The sequence below is a fragment of the Diadema setosum genome, chromosome 20, assembly GCF_964275005.1.
Source record: "Diadema setosum chromosome 20, eeDiaSeto1, whole genome shotgun sequence".
Lineage (NCBI taxonomy): Eukaryota > Metazoa > Echinodermata > Echinoidea > Diadematoida > Diadematidae > Diadema > Diadema setosum.
The window spans coordinates 30,274,346-30,295,740 of NC_092704.1; the positions used below are offsets into that span (position 1 = coordinate 30,274,346).

The 21,395-nt window shown below is 40.9% G+C and overlaps 1 protein-coding gene across 1 annotated transcript in view; it reads left to right on the top strand.

Moving 5' to 3' along the window:
- LOC140243351 (sushi repeat-containing protein SRPX-like) overlaps positions 1 to 21,395 on the top strand; it is a 77,700-nt gene that overhangs the window by 44,815 nt on the left and 11,490 nt on the right. Inside the window, exons 6-7 of the mRNA XM_072323025.1 lie at positions 11,796 to 11,914; positions 13,130 to 13,318. Of these exons, the coding sequence (XP_072179126.1) occupies positions 11,796 to 11,914; positions 13,130 to 13,318 (308 nt within the window). The remainder of the gene's footprint in view (positions 1 to 11,795; positions 11,915 to 13,129; positions 13,319 to 21,395) is intronic.

The window sequence follows — 21,395 nt, forward strand, 5'->3', positions numbered from 1 at the left end:
GCACAAAAAAGGCCGCCGGCTGTTGTGGCAGCCCGCGGCCCGAACTAGAAGTTGTTTACAGCATTGACAGCGCGTATAGTAGCGCGTGACGCACTTGTAACAACTGATTGAGTGCGCACTGCTAGTGTAAACATTGTGGCCATAGGCGTACCCAGGATTTTTTAAAGGGGGGTGTTCAGTGGCGTACCGTGGGTCAAGACATTGGAAGCAACATCAGAATTGCATAACTGTACAATTAAATGCGAGCGAGCGGAGCGAGCGAGCTTGAAAATTTTGACATTTTACAGTCCCCAAACTGCCGTTTGTAGCTATATATAATAATATATGTATATATTATATATATATATTTGCTTTGGAAATTAAGGGGGTTGCACCGGGTGCAACTGCTGGCAGTTGCTGGCAGTACCATCAGGAGAATGGCATAACGATTAAATGCGAGCGAGCGAAGCGAGCGAGCTTGAAAATTTTGACATTTTAAGTCCCCAAACTGCCGTTTGTAGCTATATTTTTTCGCTTTAGAAATTAAGGGGAGGGGGCGCACCGGGCGCAACTGCTGGTAATTACTGACAGCAACATCAGGAGAATTGCATAACGATTAAATGCGAGCGAGCGAAGCGAGCGAGCTTGAAATTGTTGACATTTTACAGTCCCAAAACTGCCGTTTGTAGCTATATTTTTTTCGCTTTAGAAATTAAGGGGAGGGGGCGTACCGGGCGCAACTGCTGGCAATTACTGACAGCAACATCAGGAGAATGGCATAACGATTAAATGCGAGCGAGCGAAGCGAGCGAGCTTGAAAATTTTGACATTTTACAGTCCCCAAACTGCCGTTTGTAGCCATATTTTTTCGCTTTAGAAATTAAGGGGAGGGGGCGCACCGGGTGCAACTGCTGGCAATTACTGACAGCAACATCAGGAGAATTGCATAACGATTAAATGCGAGCGAGCGGAGCGAGCGAGCTTGAAAATTTTGACATTTTACAGTCCCCAAACTGCCGTTTTTTTAAAAATATTTTTTTCGCTTTAGAAATAAGGGGAGGGGGCGCACCGGGTGCAACTGCTGGCAATTACTGACAGCAACATCAGGAGAATTGCATAACGATTAAATGCGAGCGAGCTTGAAAATTTTGACATTTTACAGTCCCCAAACTGCCTTTTTTAAAAAAATATTTTTTCGCTTTAGAAATTAAGGGGAGGGGGCGTACCGGGCGCAATTGCTGGCAATTACTGACAGCAACATCAGGAGAATTGCATAACGATTAAATGCGAGCGAGCGAAGCGAGCGAGCTTGAAAACTTTGACATTTTACAGTCCCCAAACTGCCGTTTGTAGCCATATTTTTTCGCTTTAGAAATTCAGGGGAGGGGTCGCACCGGGTGCAACTGCTGGCAATTACTGACAGCAACATCAAGAGAATTGCATAACGATTAAATGCGAGCGAGCTTGAAAATTTTGACATTTTACAGTCCCCAAACTGCCTTTTTAAAAAAAATATTTTTTCGCTTTAGAAATGAAGGGAGGGGGCGCACCGGGCGCAACTGCTGGCAATTACTGACAGCAACATCAGGAGAATTGCATAACGAATAAATGCGAGCGAGCGAAGCGAGCGAGCTTGAAAATTTTGACATTTTACAGTCCCCAAACTGCCGTTTGTAGCCATATTTTTTCGCTTTGGAAATTAAGGGGAGGGAGCGCACCGGGCGCAACTGCTGGCAATGACTGACAGCAACATCAGGAGAATTGCATAACGATTAAATGCGAGCGAGCGAAGCGAAGCGAGCTTGAAAATTTTGACATTTTACAGTCCCAAAACTGCCGTTTGTAGCTATATTTTTTCGCTTTGGAAATTTGGGGGGGGGGGGGGGGGCGCACCGGGCGCAACTACTGGCAATTACTGTCAGTAACATCAGGAGAATGGCATATAACGGTTAAATGCGAGCGAGCGAAGCGAGCGAGCTTTAAAATTTTGACATTTTACAGTCCCCAAACTGCCTTTTTTAAAAAAATATTTTTTCGCTTTAGAAATTAAGGGGAGGGGGCGTACCGGGCGCAATTGCTGGCAATTACTGACAGCAACATCAGGAGAATTGCATAACGATTAAATGCGAGCGAGCGAAGCGAGCGAGCTTGAAAACTTTGACATTTTACAGTCCCCAAACTGCCGTTTGTAGCCATATTTTTTCTCTTTAGAAATTAAGGGGAGGGGGCGCACCGGGTGCAACTGCTGGCAATTACTGACAGCAACATCAAGAGAATTGCATAACGATTTTCATAAATGCGAGCGAGCTTGAAAATTTTGACATTTTACAGTCCCCAAACTGCCTTTTTTTAAAAAATATTTTTTCGCTTTAGAAATGAGGGGAGGGGGCGCACCGGGCGCAACTGCTGGCAATTACTGACAGCAACATCAGGAGAATTGCATAACGAATAAATGCGAGCGAGCGAAGCGAGCGAGCTTGAAAATTTTGACATTTTACAGTCCCCAAACTGCCGTTTGTAGCCATATTTTTTCGCTTTGGAAATTAAGGGGAGGGAGCGCACCGGGCGCAACTGCTGGCAATGACTGACAGCAACATCAGGAGAATTGCATAACGATTAAATGCGAGCGAGCGAAGCGAAGCGAGCTTGAAAATTTTGACATTTTACAGTCCAAAAACTGCCGTTTGTAGCTATATTTTTTCGCTTTGGAAATTTGGGGGGGGGGGGGCGCACCGGGCGCAACTACTGGCAATTACTGTCAGTAACATCAGGAGAATGGCATATAACGGTTAAATGCGAGCCAGCGAAGCGAGCGAGCTTGAAAATTTTGACATTTTACGGTCCAAAAACTGTCGTTTGTAGCTACATGTATATTTTTTTCGCATTGGAGGGAGGGGGCGCCCGGTGCGCCCCCTGGATCCGCCACTGGTAGTCAAGGGTGTCGGTTTATGTTCATGATTGGGGGAGGTATGACCAGCTAGGGGGCGTCGAAGTGACCAAGCGGGAGAAGGATGTCCAAAATCTGCACTTTATAGAGCATCCCCTAATTTGTTTGTGTTTGTGAGTGTGTGTGTTTCATATAGATGGAAAAGTTAGGAAATAGCCAAGGTCAAGTCTTATTATTGGCAATGCAAGGCATTTTAATATAGACTAGTATGTAAAGCAACACTGCAAAATCAATGATCAAGCTTTGATAGCAAATGTGTACAACCTATCAAACATTGCGCAACATTGCAGAGACTCTTTTTGCCATTCCGATATTCTGAGTACACTGCGCACATCCTGCTTGTATTCAAAATGCCAACCAGGAATCACGCTGAATCACAATCTTTTGTCGTCTCCGGGCATTTCGAACAATGTTATACCTCTTTAATTATATGGTTAAAAGAAATCTTAGAAAAATATTTTTTTTTTCTTGATCATCCTTTCATGTCGATTTCAAAAGCAGTTTACTAACCCTTGAATTACCATTTTCGTAGGTTTTTTTTTCTTTTTTTTTCTTTTTTCTTCTTTTTTTTTTTACCAGCGGATTGGGGGGGGGGGGGACGTCCCCATGCCCCCGTAGTTACGCCACTGTTCCTAGAACTAGATATCTAGTGAATTTTAGGCGCAATAAAGTCATCCAACCACAATTTGTAGACTCACACTCAGTTATCTTTCAGTTTTAACTTTCAGTCATTGAAAAAATTCATAATTATTACTAAAGATTACCAAGTCCATGTGCTATTACTAATTACATTGAGTAGCAAGTAACTTGCTACTACCAGAGCTTCCAGAGCTTGCTGCTTCCAGTAGGCTACTATAAGTGAGGTTCACACCTAGGTCCCTTTACCTTAAGGTTTTCTAAACCTCGAGGTTTTGTAAACTACGAGGCACTAAACTCCAAGTTAGCGTAGGTGTAGACGCATGTAGTTTAGAAAACCACGACAAAACCTTAAGGCGAAGACACCACGACAACACCACAAGATTTCTTAGGGTATTGTCGTGGTTTAAGCGCGTAGTTTAAGCGCGCTGTGGCAGCGCACTTAAACTATGACAGATGTGAACGGAGTTTTGTTAACCACGACGCTCAGTTTTTTCCACAATAGTGCGCAACCCTATGGGCAAACTAGGCGCCCTTTATTTTCTATCGTAGTTATCTTTACCTCGAGGTTTTGCTAACTGCATGTAGGTGTGAACGGCATCGAAGTTTTGTCGTGGTTAGGGGAACGCATTTTGCGCTCGTAGTTAGTATAACTACAAGTTTTTGGATAGGTGTAGACATGGCTAAACTGACTGTACTTGGTAGTCAGTGGCGTATCTAGGGAAAACGGCGCCCGTGGCAAGCGCGAAAATTGCGCCCCTAATTTCTGAAAAAGTGTTCAACCCCAACCCCATCCCGGTAGGGACTTTAAAAAAGTCCTCATGATATGCTTTTTGAAGCACTTAAGAGGGGTCTTTTGAGGGTGATTTAAATGTGATAGGCAACCCTAAATTTTGATATATTTTGGCGAGCGAGCGCAGCAAGCGAGCCGAAAATTTTTATATTTTAGCTTTTTACATAACATGGAATTCTTGTCATTTTTTGTTATTAAATCTTCGAATTACAATCCTAATCATAGTGACGGTCTTATAGATAACGATTTATGCCAACAGTGTCCAACCCCATCCGGTAGGGACTTAAAAAAAGTCCACATGATATGATTTTTCAAGCACTTACAGCAGAAGGGGTCTTTTTGAGGGTGATTTAAATGTAATAGATATTGAAGAATTTTGGCGAGCGAGTGCAGCGAGCGAGCCGAAAACTTTTATATTTCAGCTTTTTACATAACATGGAATTCTTGTCATTTTTGGTTATTAAATCTTCGAATGACAATTCTAATCAAGATATAATGACGTTCTTATAGATAACGATTTATACCAACAGTGTTCAACCCCAATCCCATCCCGGTAGGGACTTAAAAAAAGTCCACTTGATATGCTTTTTCGAGCACTTAAAAGGTTTTTTTTGAGGGTGATATAAAATTGATAAATTTTGATAAATTTTGGCGAGCGAGCGCAGCGAGCGAGCCGACAATTTTTGTATTTCACCTTACAAAACATGAGATTCTTGTCATTTTTTGGTTATTAAATCTTACAATTCTAGTCAAGATATAGTGACGGCTTCATAGATAACGCTTTATGCCAACAAACTAAGGACTTGGAAAATACTCTAAATTACTACGAGTGAGTGAGCCGAAATTTTTATATTTCCACGTCATCATTACGTTTTGTTCTTCTTATTTTTTTTTTTTTTTTTTTGGGGGGGGGATAAATTTTGGCGAGCGGGCGTAGCGAGCGAGCCGAAAATTTTTATATTTCAGCGTTACAAAACATGGAATTCATGTTTTGTTTTTATCTTGTTTGATTTGGTTTTCTGCCCCCCCCCCCATTCTCCTTCCCCCCATCCGGGCGAGGGTTTTTTTCTTCTTCTTCTTCTTCTTTTTTCTCGTTTTTTTTTTCACGTGCCCCCCTTGCCCCCCCCCCCCCCCTAGATACGCCACTGTTGGTAGTTGATACTACTAACTTAGCATGTAATGTGCCTATAATAGGCTGCAGCGCAGCATGCATTGTACACACATAATATTATGCATCATTTATTTACGGTACCGCGTACGGTATAATACCGGTAAACGGTGAACATTATGCGCAATGTATCTTCGCGATTCCGTCAGAAAGCAAAGCAGGGATCGGGAATACTGTTTGCGCGTCAGCTTCGCGCGCGGTGCAGTAACGTAGTATTAACACGTACTGTACACGAGTTCTTTAGTGCGTATGATATTATGTAACTCCATAATGTATCATCATCCACACAAACATTAAAACAAGGAAGAGAGAGAGAGAAAAAAAAAATGAACGCAAAGGAAAGGAAAGGCGGAATTCAAACGGAAATAAAAGCGGTAAAGACAGCTTTTGTTTCATTTGTCAACATCTAAACATTGATGAAGAGGGGTGTTGAATAGCTCAAACACCTCCCTTTTGCCCAAGGGAGGTGTTTGAACACCTCAAACACCCCCCTTTTGGCAAAGGGGGTTGTTTGAACACCCAAAACACCCCCCCCCTCGGTACGCCCTTGATTGTGACATACGTCAGGCCAGGGAGGTGGCAGAGAGACTCTTCTTAGTGCATACCTGAAGAAATTAATGCACGCACACGTGACTCATTTCAGCGCTTCCAATTGGCTACATTCTTGAACCCATTTTGTAATGTTGTTTATCAAGCGTTTTGATTGTAAGATCATGTTGTTGCCAAATTTTTACCTCCACGAAATAATCCTTATTACTCTAAAATCTCGTTCTTCAAAATAATCCCCTTACTCGAAAAAAAGCTACGACTATAATTTTTTAATCTTTTTAAGATGATAAAAATACCACTACCTTTGGAAATGAATGATGTTTCTAGGTGTACTGAGTTTGTACTTAGCTCTCTTTTGTATCGTCATGTAGGGTAGCCATTTTGTGTCCATTGTTATCGCGCGCCTTCGTATCTTGTTATCTCTACTATCTTTGGTTTAAACTAGAGCACGCGCTTTAGTGCGCGCATGCAAACCTCAAATACGCGCAGCATGAACTCCCAAGTTCATTGACCCTACCTGCCAAAATAGCAAAAATCCTTCATAAATTCCCCCAAAAATTCTCGGATCACTACCAAAAGTTAAAGGTGCATGGCCCCGGTGTTTTAGTCAAATGCGTACGCGGGCGCACGGCGCAGGTTTCCTATAGAGACCTACGCTATCGACTCCTCTTTAGCGCTTACGCTTTGGCCCACTTCCCCGAGTCCAAAGAAGTCCGATTCACTGTAGTCAGTGGTCGGATCACAGTTCGGTTCATGATTCGGCTGAGGGGGATGACAGCTTTAGCAAACTTCTTTTGTGATGTCATAATAACAACCTCATATGCACGCACCCTGGCATTACTACAGAATGTGCGATGCGCAGAGAAGACAACAAAGGCAACGTTACTTAGCAACACCTACGCACTTTACTCTTGAGGACAGCTCAACTTCGGTAATCTTCGTATCAATGCTAACGGTGATCGGCAGTATCATCAACAGCGCCCTCTACACTACCGGGACTATGCCCCTTTAATCGTTTGTTACTTGTGTCATTCTCAACCTTTCCTGCAAGTTTCATTTCAATCCGTTAACTACTTTTTGAGTTATTTTGCACACGGACAAACGAACGAACGAACTAACTAACTAACAAACAAACCAACGGTAACGAAAACATAACCTCCACCTTGGCGGAGGTAACAAACCAACGGTATAGACCGGGGGCCCAGAGCATTTATTCAGCTGAAAAGGGTCACACTTTTTGATGGTCTCATCATATAAGGATGTGGCCAAGGGTCAATAAAATGAATTGCTGGCAAGTCACATCCTGTACCGTAAGCCTAGGGGCCACAAAAAGGGACCCCGAAAAATGGATTTATTCAGCCGAAGGGGGTCACGGACAAAAGTTGGTGGATATTGTTCCTTTGGGTGTACTTATCATGAAAACAGCAATGCCAGCTATTTTATCCTGTACGGGGCCCCAGATAGTAGCCCCAAAGGGCCCCACAAATATGGTGTTATTCAGCTGAAAAGGGTCACGGCTAAGTTCTTTTGCAATGGAAGCAGTTCCCATCAGAGATATCCAAAACACCAATGCCAGCTATTTTATCCTGTACGGGGCCCCAGACAGTAGCCCCAAAGGGCCCCACCCCCCCCCCCCCATAGGCCCTACGTACAAACACACACAAACATTGATTTTATTCATTTGAAAAGAGTCACGGCTAATTTCTTTTGCAATGGAAGGAGTACCAATCAGAGATATCCAAAACACCAAAGCCAGCTATTTTATCCTGCACGGGGCCCCAGACAGTAGCCCCAAAGTGCCCCCCCCCCTTACACACATACTCACACAATAGTTTCATTCAGCTGAAAAGGGTCACGGCTAATTTCTTTTGCAATGGAAGTAGTACCCATCAGAGAAATCCAAAATACCAAAGCCAGTTATTTTATCCTTCACGGGGCCCCAGACAGTAGCCCCATGTTTATTGCCCCCTTACACCCTCCCCCTCCCCCCTCCCCCACACACATTGATTTTATTCAGCTGAAAAAGGGTCACGGCTACTTTCTTTGGCAATCGGAAGTAGTACTCATCAGAGATATCCAAAGCACTAAAGCCAGTTATTTTATCCTGCACGGGGCCCCAGACAGCAGCCCCAAAGTGCCCCCTGCACACACACACACACACACACACACACACACACACACATATTGGTTTCATTCAGCCGAAAGGGTCACTGCTAATTTCTTTTGCAATGGAAGTAGTACCCATCGGATATCCAAAATACCAAAGTCAGATATTTTATCCTGCACGGGGCCCCAGACAGTAGCTCCAAAGTGTTTTGCTTTATTCTCTTTATTGTTTGCATCTCTTCTTCTTCTTAAATATGCGCTCCTTCGTCTTCATTTTCGCGACAACGACAACGTCCTCCTCCTCATCATCAGTTTTGCTGTTCTGGCAAACATTTTCCAGCGTGTCGGCTACGCTCGATTTTAGAGCGGCGAGAGCGGAAGACATGCGTAACGCTGTTGGCCGCTTTAGCTACGCTGTTCCTACGCTTTCCCAGACTTAATTACGCTCGAAGTAAGAATGAAGCGTCGTACGAACAGGCCTTGATTTTATACGAGAGTAGAGAACTTTAAAGTGAGAGCGTCGTTAAAGCGAGAAGGTCGTGCTTTGATCAAGAAAGCGGCGCAGCAGCGGGACCCAGTCGTCGCTGTCTAGTTTAGACTACTTCCCGTTCTTGTGCCGCTGTTACTACGTCAGAAAAACCTGGAATTGTATACGCTCATCCCGCGGTATTTACACTGTCACTGCTCTCTCCCCGTTTGAGCTACTATTCAAAATAGGTCAATCTTGATGGGGAGACGGGGAAGAAATTTTGAACCAGTTCAAAATTTCTTCCCGATCTGTAAAATTGCCAGATCCAACCCCATCACCCAAACGCTGCTGCTACGATGCTCCCGGTCCCCGTACACTTTTGCCGCTCTCTCCCGATCTGACAGATTGAATAGATCGGGATGCAGATCTTGATAGTGGAATTACATGTGGGGACACTAGGAACACTCCGTGGGGCCCCGTACAGCTATATAACTGGTTTCGGTGTTTTTGATACCTCGTTGAGTACTACTTCCATTGCAAAAGAAATTATAGCAGTGATTCTTTTCACTTAGAATAAAATGATACGGGAGCACTTTCCAGCTACTGGCTGGGGCCCCTTAAAGAATGAAAATAACTGGTGAATTAAATTCACCAAAAAGTTCGCCTATAGAGATGACATGGCAGTTCAATGTCATAATCTCTTCATTCAAATTCATTTTGAAACATTCACATTACCTCTAACCTTATTCTTAATATCACTTTTTCAACTGAAATCCATATAAAAGACAAACACCATTCCACTATGCGTTCATTCATAAATTCATAATGATACAGTCACGCGATCACATGCTGCGCTCGTTCATTCAAATTGATATCTGGCCATCTAATTTATCATGTTCTGCAGTCAATTAAACAGATATGTTCATGCTTGACCTCTTTCCTTATTTTCTTTCATCGTAGTTATTGTTTTGTAGGCATCGTAACATTTCATGTTTTCGTATTCGCTTAAGAGACTTTGACACCATTTTTTTTTTTTTACGTGCTTTTTGAATCCGAAGAAGTAAGAAGCCACAAATTATCTGGCCGTTACGAGCGCTTTATTGCGAGCGGTCGGCCAGTTCCAGGTAGTCGAGGTTATGATCCTCAAATGTTTTTTTTTTTTTCTAAATAAATCTTTATATGTCTTCTATAGATATACGTCTGTATCTATTGTGCTGCCATGACTATAAAAAATGAAGTTAATCTCCATTACTGGTACACGTATAGACCTATAATGACATGTATATGAAAGAGAAGGAGCGTTACAGAACAACCAAAATCCAGTTATACTAGATAAGAAATATGATACACTTGCTGCTTTATAACAGTAATTTATAGATGAAACGAAAACACACATAGAAAGACACGTTAAAATGATCTGGAACAAAGAAATAGCATGATTTGAAATTGAATGAACACGTTTGGAATTTGACTGTCTTTCGCGAAATTTAATGACTGAAATATCCTTTTCGGCAAGTCAAGGCGAATTTGAATGAACGTAGGGTACCAGCCAATTTGAATACCCATTTTACGAATTCGAACTTTTTATCAAATGAACCGACAAAAGTGCGAAATTGGCTGGGAAAACCTAACTGGCTTTGATTTTTGGGGTATCTATGATGTAAACTAAGGCCTACTTCGATTATAAAAGAAAAACAACTATGCCTCTTTTCAGCTAAAATGATGTCATAATATTTATTTTGGGGAAGGGCTTAAAAAATAAATGCAATACTTAAAAATAATTGCAAAAGAAATTAGCCGTGACCCTTTTCAGCTGAATAAAATTAATGTGTGTGTGTGTGTGGGGGGGGGGGGAGGGGAGGGGAGGGGCATTTTGGCCTACTGTCTGGGGCCCCGTGCAGGATGAAATAACTGGCTTCGATATTTTGGATATCTCTGATGGGTACTACTTCCATTGCAAAAGAAATTAGCCGTGACCCTTTTTAGCTGAATGAAACTAATGTGTGTGTGTGTGTGTGTGTGTGTGTGTGCCGGGGGGGGGGGGGTTCCTTTGGGGCTAATGTCCGGGGCCCCGTACTGGATAAAATAGCTGGCTTTGGTGTTTTGGATATCTCTGATGGGTACTCTTTCCATTTCAAAAGAAATTAGCCGTGACTCTGCTCAGCTGCACGAATAAAATCAATGTTTGTGTGTGTTTGTACGTATGGCCTATGGGGGTGGGGCACTTTGGGGCTACTGTCTGGGGCCCCGTGCAGGATAAAATAGCTGGCATTGGTGTTTTGGATATCTCTGATGGGAACTACTTCCATTGCAAAAGAAAGTAGCCGTGAATCTTTTCAACTGAATAAAATCAATGCTTGTGTGTGTTTGTACGTAGGGCCTATGGGGGTGGGGTCCTTTGGGGCTACTGTCTGGGGCCCCGTACAGGATAAAATAGCTGGCATTGGTGTTTTGGATATCTCTGATGGGAACTGCTTCCATTGCAAAAGAAATTAGCCGTGACCCTTTTCAGCTGAATAACACCATATTTGTAGGGCCCTTTGGGGCTACTGTCTAGGGCCCCGTACAGGATAAAATAGCTGGCATTGCTGTTTTCATGATAAGTACACCCAAAGGAACAATATCCACCAACTTTTGTCCGTGACCCCCTTCGGCTGAATAAATCCATTTTTCGGGGTCCCTTTTTGTGGTCCCTAGGCTTACGGTACAGGATGTGACTTGCCAGCAATTCATTTTATTGACCCTTGGCCACATCCTTATACGATGAGACCATTAAAAAGTGTGACCCTTTTCAGCTGAATAAATCTTCTGGGCCCCCGGTCTAGTAACGAAAACATAACCTCCCCCCCCCCCCCCTTGGCGGAGGTAATAAAAAGAAAGAAATGGGGGAGGGGAAGGTTCGAGTGTGCACCTTTATTTCGTAAAGGCGCCTCTTACAGAATTCCTGGATCTGTCCCTGCGTGTAACAGGAAAGCTGCTGAGACAATGTCAACTGAAAGTAATTGTTGAAAGGTTATTATCATTTTCATGCTTCGCTGACTATCATCATGATCATACTAGTATCATGTTTGTTTCTCTGTTTGTGTGTTTGTTTGGTTTTTTTTTTTGCCGAAAACCGAACACTAATCTTGTTTTATAACTTCAACAGTCGAGTGTCGGGGGAAAGTCCCGGTTCTACATTTCCCGAGGGCTCCCACGAAGTTCAGTATCGTGCTACGGATAATGAAGGCAACTACGCAAACTGCACTATTCGTTTTAAGGTGGTCGGTAAGTGTGATAACTGCATCCATTACATGTCATTGTTTGTTTGTTTGTTTGTTTGTGACAATGATGGCATTTCAATGAATAAAAAGACACCTTAGTCTGTTTCTTCAAACATACGGAACAAAGGGGAGTTAGTAATTAACTTGATGTAATAAAGAGTTAAATCCGCATCTGCACGTGGGACCAAAACCTAAAGTAAAATTAAAACAGTCAGTCTACATACGAAGATTTTCGTTAGGGTGTTTCACCTTATAAATTTGGATTCTATTTTCTGTATTGTTTATGGGATCTTGAGACTTGGATGAGATTACATCCGCGTGTATACGAACATGACGTGGGGTTTCCAGGGATAAAAGCTGAATTGACGAATATTATTAAAAACTACCACCTTAATGTCGAAGGTTCAGCTGTGGACATCACAGCCGTTGGCCATGCCGTGATATTTTCTAGCCTTTTCTGCGGATTGCGAATAGTCTTTTGCCAGGGACCATATCCATGTCTGACAGGAGGGTGTTATGTTAACATGTTTTTGTTTGTCTGTTTTTTGCCGTCTATGAATCCAGTCAAGACTATGGCTGCTCCCTCTGTCTTTTGTCCGCACGTGTTCCAAAAAATCTCAACCTCCAAAACACGGTTGGAGTTGATTTGTATCCACACGGTCGTTTCGTCGCTTAACTACAATCGTGTTTTAAATTAAAGGCATAATTTAGCATATGCAGATGAAACAAAATCCCAGCATTAGTACTTTAAAATAGTTCTAAAATGTGAGTTAGAGATAGAAAAAACCACTGTGAAAATCGGAATCAGTAAAATCGATGCTAAGTATTGTTAAATATACAAAATGTGAACAATAGTTATAATAAAAAATTTCAGACTAAACCGTCTACAGTTACGGTTTATTTAAACAAATACTGACATCTCCTTATATTTTAGGCTATATCGTGAAAATTTTATATGAGAGGATGTTTTGTGGTACAACATTTTTATATGCATGAAAGGCGATATCTTGAATTTTCTTTTTAAAATCACTGCTTCCAAGGGTAAACTGGACCTTAAGCAATCTCGGTACATGTGAATGCTCGTATGACATGTTTATCTTTTTCTGGATGTTATCCTCGTCTAATGCCCAGTCTCCAACATCCTGTCTTCTTTTGAATCACTTTTATGTTCTTTTGTTTGTGTTTGTGTTTGTGTGTTTGTTTGTTATTTCCGCGATAGTGATTCGTTGTCCATCTCTGTGGGCACCATATGATGGACACGTGGCGTGTTCCGACATCAATAATGTGGGGTCAAATTGTACGTACATGTGCTTCACCGGTCATCAGCTCCATAACGGATCATCATCTAGGACCTGTCGGCGGACGAATAACACGGCCAGTTGGACAGGAACAGCGCCCGCCTGCTCAGGTGAGAATGGGAGGCACTACTGCGTACTCCAAGGTCAATATTCCCTGAACACAAAATGCCAATAATCAAGGATATGAAAGTGTCTTCTGAATATTACAAGAAACCAAAACCCAAAGAGAAATGTGGATTGAGTGAAAGAAGCAACATTAGTAGAACACATCAGTGAAATTTTGAGGAAAATCGGATAATTTAATCGATGCAAAAGTACTGAATTTTAAAGTTTTGGTGTTGGAACTTCTGGATGAGGAGACTGCTAGAGGTTATGACGTTGTGTGGACAACAATATAAAGAAAATATAAAGGGAATTCCGCAAAATTTCACTCTTCTAGCATAATGAAAGAGCACTTGACTTACCGCCTTTCAGATAGCAGGGGAAGTAATTGAAGAGTTTGTTCGCAAAAACCGATAAGTCCATATTTGCCAAATGGAGATATTTACGATTAAAGTCAAGAAAAATAAAGAGAATAATAAGAAAATTTTCGCTTCTTTTGACCAAAACTTCAAAAATGTACCTTTATATGTAGTGACCAATATATCATTTAAGAGGTATTATTTTGCACTTTATGACAGAGACTGTACTTCAAAATCTTCAAAAATGGACTTATCGGTTTTTGCAAACAAACTCTTCAATTGCTACCCTTAACATATAAGTTACAGACGACTGACATTAGAAAATGTATGTGATCTGATGCTGAATATCTCTGCAAAAAGATTTTATCAATCTTTTTTTTTTTCAGCAAAATGTAGCTGTATCAGAATTTATCTTACTCTTCATGCATAGATACGAATAGTCCATTACATAATTATATACACTGTGGGTAAAAAAAAAATGATTTTTTTTTTCACAGCATTATTATCTTGAAATTAGCAATGACATTTATTGTGCACATTACCACTAAACTTTATCATTCTAATGCGGATATTCAACGTTGATTTCAAGCCATTGTCAGTATCTTTTACATAACGAAATAATGTAACAAAAAATCCGTTAAATCAGGACAATGACATGTCTTCTGTATTCCTCATTTCTCGGATGAAACTTGAATGCGATTTGGTGGTGTTGTTGATTGAACTCACATGGATCTTCGAAGGAAGCATTGGAGGGGTTTCATAATTAACACGTTTGTCTTCCTGCTTTGGAATATGTTTAAATGCTCGCTTAGGATACCTTAGAATTAATCACATTATGTAGACCTATTCACGTCATCGTGGTCATCAGTACCGCAAATATACAATCAATCAATTTAACTCGACACCAAGACTGGCAAGATTTTCTCGTTTAGCTGTGCATGATGCACAAAGGAGATAAAATTGACTGTTCGCTTAAAATCAAAATGCGTTATGATTGGATAACAATTAATCAAGTCAGTCGCAGAAGTTTTATGCATGCTCGGAACACTGAATTGTTTAATGTAATGCACAGAGATATTATGTGCTGATGCGGAAAACGTATGGAGTGAATATGTGAACGTCAGAAGTGCATCATTATACCGATTGCTGAAATTATGCTCACGTAAAGAAATAGTGAGATGCATCATTTCTTTAGTGTTAATTATACTTGCAGATGCATGGGTTTCGAATTTTCCAAATAGGATAATGGTACAAACTGAAATCATTGCATCTAGACATACTATTTTAAATTCCGAGGATGGTTTCACGTCCGATCCTGAACGCTTAATCAGCTCAAATTCCCTCCACCAAATTAGACGAGCTGATGAAGCGGCCCAGGATCTAACGTGAACCGTCCTCTGAATTTAAAACAGTAAGTCAAAATACAATGATTTAATTTTGTACCATTATTGAACGTTACCTAGATGAATCAGAACTTACATTAAATTTGCAAATATAGGCAATAATGAAATTGAGATTCATTTGTGTGTGCACGTCGAGAACTAGACACACAAGAAATATAGAGCCCACAAGCCATAATGCTCACGAGTCATAACGTCCTCGAATGTGTGTCTATGCTCTATAGCGCTTGATATTTTGGAGTCACTTGCTGAGGTGGATTGTGCTAGATAGTTGGTTCGCGGCGCGCTGGGTTAAAATTCTCCTAATTAAGCCTTATGGTGCCTTAGGGGACACATTATAGAAAAAGTGTTCATATCACAGAATGAGAACCTATTAAAAGATTCAATGAGAAATGAAAGAAGGAGAACACGTATCCATAGCGTAATGAATTGGAAGAGATGATAGGACAACACAAAGAGAAACAAAAATTGTCAGAGAAAGGATAGAAGGGTAAAAAAGACAGAGCAAGAGATGGAAGGACACAAATGATGATAACATAAGGAAAGGAAAGGTGGTAATATAACTATGACAAAATAGAATGAAGAAAATATTGTGGAAAGGAGCAATTTAAATGAAACATGGATAAAGATGAACAATTACAAAATATTTTGTGTTATTTTGAATAACTTTGCAAGAAATAGCATGATCGATGAATTCTGCAATTTTCTGAAGAGATTCCTCCATCCCCTAGATAACCCCATTTAATCGAAATCAGAATAAAATCAGATGTGGAAGACGAAGAAATTATGACTGAATAAAGATTAACATTAAGGACAAAAAGAGAAAGAATTGAATTTTCACAGATTAGACACGAATTATTTGAAAACGAATCAAAAGAAGGTTGCTTTGTACATTAAACATTATAACTCTTGTTTAATTTCGAATGATATTGCGTAAGATGATAAAAAGGTGGGTTTTATTGCACAAAGAGAGACGTTACAGTAATTTGTTCATGCATGAGTTGTCACTGGTTGTTTACAAAATTGCACTCTGGTTCCGCATGAAATAAAGAACATGCGAATGTAAAACTAATAAGTTTGGTAACAAAAAAAAAAAGAATATTTGAGTTGACACAAAGGAAAAACGGAATCAACAAAAATATTTATTATTATCAAACATATTAATTATTACAAACAGAATTGTAAAACTATCCCCCCCCCCCGCAAAAAAAAAAAAAAAAATAAATGAATGTCTGGACGTGAAGACTACTACTACGAGGAACTTCCCCTTGGTATCAAAATTTCTTAATGCAACATAGCCCCTTCGTCCACTTTAAGTCAGTTTTTTTTTCTTATCTCAACCTGAGCTTAAGAACATGTGCTTCTCCATAACAGCTTTGAATTATTAAACCCTAAAAAGGAGAAGGATCTCCATGTGTTACACGACTCATCTTTGAAACATTTCTATTACATTGCCACAACGATCCCGATTATGCCCGTATAATCTGCGTACTTGATTTTAATGGTCTTATATCCTTTTTGCAAACGTCACGAAATTTTGCATGATTGAAGCATGATGTATCCCAACAATGTGTAAGAAATCTTATGGTAATGCAACCCAGTTAAAAAAAAAAGAAAATGAAAAACTAATCCCATGTCGCAACTGATTGACAAATTGCCCTACATCGACGTAAATAAGCACTGAATTGATCAGTGTTTTTTAGTAGTAGCCATGATAAAAAATCATGGGCGTACATACTCGAGCAGGATTCGAACCTACGACCTCCTGATCACCGGACAGGCGTCATCTCCACTAGACCACCGAGCTTTCGCCCGACAGCAAGTGTTGGTTCTAATCCTTATAGCATGCAGCGGGTACTGCTTTGTTATTCAAATTCATGAAATTCTTCCGTCGAGATGTTTTCATTGCAACTGATTGACAAATTGCCCTACATCGACGTAAATAAGCACTGAATTGATCAGTGTTTTTTAGTAGTAGCCATGATAAAAAATCATGGGCGTACATACTCGAGCAGGATTCGAACCTACGACCTCCTGATCACCGGACAGGCGTCATCTCCACTAGACCACCGAGCTTTCGCCCGACAGCAAGTGTTGGTTCTAATCCTTATAGCATGCAGCGGGTACTGCTTTGTTATTCAAATTCATGAAATTCTTCCGTCGAGATGTTTTCATTGCAACTGATTGACAAATTGCCCTACATCGACGTAAATAAGCACTGAATTGAATTTAAAAAAACACTGATCAATTCAGTGCTTATTTACGTCGATGTAGGGCAATTTGTCAATCAGTTGCAATGAAAACATCTCGACGGAAGAATTTCATGAATTTGAATAACAAAGCAGTACCCGCTGCATGCTATAAGGATTAGAACCAACACTTGCTGTCGGGCGAAAGCTCGGTGGTCTAGTGGAGATGACGCCTGTCCGGTGATCAGGAGGTCGTAGGTTCGAATCCTGCTCGAGTATGTACGCCCATGATTTTTTATCATGGCTACTACTAAAAAACACTGATCAATTCAGTGCTTATTTACGTCGATGTAGGGCAATTTGTCAATCAGTTGCAATGAAAACATCTCGACGGAAGAATTTCATGAATTTGAATAACAAAGCAGTACCCGCTGCATGCTATAAGGATTAGAACCAACACTTGCTGTCGGGCGAAAGCTCGGTGGTCTAGTGGAGATGACGCCTGTCCGGTGATCAGGAGGTCGTAGGTTCGAATCCTGCTCGAGTATGTACGCCCATGATTTTTTATCATGGCTACTACTAAAAAACACTGATCAATTCAGTGCTTATTTACGTCGATGTAGGGCAATTTGTCAATCAGTTGCAATGAAAACATCTCGACGGAAGAATTTCATGAATTTGAATAACAAAGCAGTACCCGCTGCATGCTATAAGGATTAGAACCAACACTTGCTGTCGGGCGAAAGCTCGGTGGTCTAGTGGAGATGACGCCTGTCCGGTGATCAGGAGGTCGTAGGTTCGAATCCTGCTCGAGTATGTACGCCCATGATTTTTTTATCATGGCTACTACTAAAAAACACTGATCAATTCAGTGCTTATTTACGTCGATGTAGGGCAATTTGTCAATCAGTTGCAATGAAAACATCTCGACGGAAGAATTTCATGAATTTGAATAATCCCATGTCACTCAAAAGTACGCTCCACGTTTGTACCGAGGATACTGGTCCGAATAAGTTACTGGAAATCTACAGCACTATTTGTGCCTCCATTAGAAAGAAGTTTCAAAATTTATTGTCCTGTGAAAAGGTCTGAATTACCTACCTTGGCAATATACCATGCAGCCTGTGAAAGGAATCCATACTTTTCATGGTTGCAAAAGGTACACGCAAACTTTAACCTTAATCTAAAGGTTAATGAATTCAATATTTGTAAATTCTGTTCTTATTCGTCGAGTGATTCCCGTCGAATTTACGTTCTCTGCTGTTGCCAAAACCGCTTTTTCCGAAACATTTTCCAAAGCAAATATAAATGGCATATACGATCGTAGAAGGCCGGTAGTGGATATGGACACCTTCTTTCAATGTGTCTCATTGAAGAAACGATGCAGCTTTTGGGGTTAGTTTGGACCAAGCTCCGCCACTGATAGTTATATGGAGATCAGTGGGCTCCGCGACTGAACGGCGATGCCATCCGAGACTTAAATTTCAAGTTAAAACGGAGCCAAATTTTAACTTTATTAAATGAAAGTAAAGGCCGTGTCACACCTTTCCGTGCAAGCCTTGCGTGCTACTTGCGAAGAACATTTTTTTTTTTTACTGCGCGGAGGTCCCCACAAATGACCCGAACATTATTAATGATCAAAGCTACAAAAATAAAACAGTCAATAACGCTTTCCAAACACGCTGCAGAAAGAAAAAGAAGAAAATCCTACCAAAGAGAAAGTCAGTGGTGAGGTGCTCTTTTCTCACTTGAACTTGTACCTGAAATCATTAGAGTACCTCGATGTGGTTTGTACTGTACCTGTTGACGCTTGGTAATCTACCCAAATAAGCGATAGTAGAAAAAAACTAGAAATGTCGCTATGGCGACTGATGCCTCCGCCATAATGCATGATTGTCCCAATAGGCGTATAGTACAATGTCTTCACAATGTGTGATCCATGACAATTTCATATATCTGGCAAAATATTGAAATGACAGGTTGTCAGAAATGTCTTGAACTGGGTTTGCTATAATTTTCTAAGAGTGCAGGTACACATATTTGGGGAATTTTGGGAAAGTTTAAGCAATGAGTAATTTCCAAGGTACGAAGAAAGAGTGTGATGACGGTACAAAATAGATTTTTTTTTTTTTTTTTTTGGGGGGGGGGGGCATTGAAACCTGGCCTTTGACCCTTAACCTTTGACCTTCTGGCTGGAAATTTCCCGGAGAATCTCCATTAGGTAATGCATGTATTAAGTTTTGAAACTAATAATGCAAGCATTGCATATACTAGTATATGAGGGAAATAGTAAAATTTTGAGGAGTTGACCTTGACCTTTGACCCCTGACTATTGACCCATGACCCCTAAATTCCCTAGATAATCCCTGCCAGACAGTACATGCATATGTACCAAGTTCCACGAAGATACATTGAAGCATTTGAGAGAAAAGTAATATTGCAACATTTTCACCTAACCTTTGACCTTTTGACCTTTGGCCTTATGACATGAAACTCTCTCTGGAGAATCTTTACGCAGTAGTACATGTCCACACCAAGTTTCAAGAAAATACCTTCGGGCATTGCATAGATATGGGGGAAATTGCAACATTTGTAGCATTTGACCTTGACCTTTTGACCTTTGACCTCTTGCCAATGTCACTAAAATCTACTCAACTAATTGTCCCATCATACATCATCCTTGGACCAAGTTTGGTGAAAGCTGCTTCATCCAGTTTTGAGTTATCACGTAAACAGATAAATTTTAGGATTTGACCTTGATCTTTGACCTTTGACCTCTGTCCGATTTCATTGAAAAACTAATCAAGTAATTGTCCCATCATACATCATCCTCCAACAAAGTTTGGTGAAATTTGCTCCATCCAGTCTTGAGTTATCGCGTAAACGGATACAATTTCATGATTTGACCTTGACCTTTGACCTTTGACCTTCAGCCGATTTCACCCAAAATCTTATCAAATAATTGCCCCATCATACTTCATACTTGGACCAAGTTTGGTAAAATTCCAGTAAATATTACTCTAGTTATCGCGTAAACGAAAGCGGACGGACGTACGTACGGACGTACGGACGTACGGACGGACGGACGGACGGACAACCCGAAAACATAATGCCTCCGGCACCACTTCGTGGCGGAGGCATAAAAAGAAATAATAACGGAAACAAACAAATAAAACGTGAGAACATCAGTATTCCACCCATAGAACTGCATTTACATATCGCTAGAGGGCGTACTCATTTAAATTGCTGTGATCGCATGGAGAGCTCGCCGCCAAGAGTGGCAAGTGAGAGTGGCAAGAAGTGCATTTCATGCAGCGCACTGCATCTGCCAAAATTGAGCATGCAGACGATATTGCCAGTGCGTACTTGGGCTTTAAATAATTCTGTATTTTGTATTACAGATTTTTTAACAGCCATTTATGATGTATGTCGAATAATTTGAGAATTAATATCCCATGACAAGATTACATGCGTAGAATATATTTAACCCCGTCGCGGGGCGCTGTAATACCCCGTTCCCACTGCCGATCAGATCAACTCGATCAAGCGAGATCAATCCCGATGACCTATTTTTACCAGAGCAATCCCGACCAAATGCTCGATCGTCCTTCAACACGATCCCTTCCCGACCGCTATTCGATCTTGTACGATCCACACCCGACCATTCTCGACATCTCCAGAATCTCTCCTCGACAACCACATAGCTCTCTACTCGAACATCCCGATCTACACACAATCAATACACGATCGCTACACGGTCAATACTCGATTTCTACTAGACTTCTTAGACCAGCTCGACATGACACGATCTGTGTAAGATCTTGCATCGAACGGGTCGGCAGGTTCGTACAGTGATCGAGTGAAAGAAGAATTGGTTACAGTTATTCGTTTGGTTATATAAGACAATTCAGTATTTACACTTGAATACGGCATGGCCCAAAAGAGTGTTATAAAACTGACTATTAATTGCAAAAGCATGAATGAACGAAAGAAATAATTATCTTTAGCATAGGTTTTCCCGGCCAATTTCACACTTTTGTCAGTCCATTTGATAAAAGGTTCATTCAATTTAGCGAAATCCTCGTCACTGCACATTCTGTCATTCAAAATTGCAAGTTGCTCGTTCAATTAGCATTC